This window comes from Atta colombica, unplaced genomic scaffold (assembly GCF_001594045.1).
Source record: "Atta colombica isolate Treedump-2 unplaced genomic scaffold, Acol1.0 scaffold38, whole genome shotgun sequence".
In the NCBI taxonomy this organism is placed as follows: domain Eukaryota; kingdom Metazoa; phylum Arthropoda; class Insecta; order Hymenoptera; family Formicidae; genus Atta; species Atta colombica.
The window spans coordinates 4,609,434-4,610,603 of NW_017259490.1; the positions used below are offsets into that span (position 1 = coordinate 4,609,434).

A 1,170-nucleotide genomic window follows, 5' to 3' on the forward strand; every position below is an offset into this window, starting at 1 on the left:
AGTTCCTCTTTTTTAAAGTAAAAAAAAGAAAGTTATAATTTGCTTCTTTCTGACCACTTTCTTTTTAAATTTGCAAAAGAAAGTTCTGTAAAATAGAGGAATATGATGTATGTATGTGTGGAATAAATGATATAAATAAATATTTTTTAATTATATAGAAAAGTAATAATACTTTTTTTATTTTATTAAAATAATAACAGTCATATTTTAATGTCTAAAATAATAAAGAAATGTATTACTTTTGTTTTTTTGTAAAAAGTACAGAAGTATAGTTAATGTTTAGCAGTTACACTTAAAAGTACGTATGGCGTAATGTATTACGTTAAATATTGTAAATATTAGATTTAACAATGCAGAGAAAATTAGTGTACGTGACTGGAAAGAAGGTGATAAAGTGCGACTAGGATTATAAAGATTAAATTAGCGGTGGCTAAAGAAGAACCCGAACACTTTTCAATGTTATCAAGAAGTTCTTTATAGGCAACCACTGACTCCTTTGTCGACGATGTGGAAATCAAGCCGACCGAAGAATCTTTGAAGAGAAGATTTCTCTCGCCGTTGAATGGTCCGTAAATATGAATTGATCTTCGAGCGTTTACACGATATCCTAACCAGTCTTCTAATTTTAATAAAGCTAAAATAGTATCCGTTCTAGAGATTTCTTCATCATCTTTCTTACGGCCAACAATCTGAGAACATTATAGTTTATTCAATTGGTGCAAAAAACTATCGTAAATTTAATACACTATATAACCTTTTTATTATTATCTTGAACTGATATTTTTGTTTTTGTCCTATATTAATATATTTTTTAAATTAATTTTATATCTCTACATATATCTTTTGTATTTAATTAATGATAAAATTGTACATAATTTCTGAATCAATAATAATAAGAGTTTTTAACAGAGATATTTGATTTCTCGATTTCTTCATTAAAAATATTGATTAAATAATATAAAAAGTTATATAATATTCTTTTATTGGATGTATTTAAATATTATGTATAAATGAGATCTTTCTTCAAAATTCTTTCTTCAAAAAAATTATTTACCTCGCTATCAATTGTCACCGATAATGCACACTGTTCGTCAATATTAAGTCCTGATTGTTGGGCCAAACTTCCATTTTTGCACAGGATACGGTACTTGTTTGATTCGACTATAATAA

At 26.2% G+C, this 1,170-nt stretch overlaps 1 protein-coding gene across 1 annotated transcript in view; it reads right to left on the bottom strand.

Moving 5' to 3' along the window:
* Positions 1–283: 283 nt before the first annotated feature.
* The window catches only part of LOC108690885 (transferrin-like), a 5,222-nt gene continuing 4,335 nt past the window's right edge, over positions 284–1,170 (bottom strand). Inside the window, exons 8-9 of the mRNA XM_018198411.1 lie at positions 1,055–1,161; positions 284–689 (exon numbers count right to left, since the gene is read on the bottom strand). Coding sequence (XP_018053900.1) covers positions 363–689; positions 1,055–1,161 — 434 coding nt within the window. The 3' untranslated portion in view covers positions 284–362. The remainder of the gene's footprint in view (positions 690–1,054; positions 1,162–1,170) is intronic.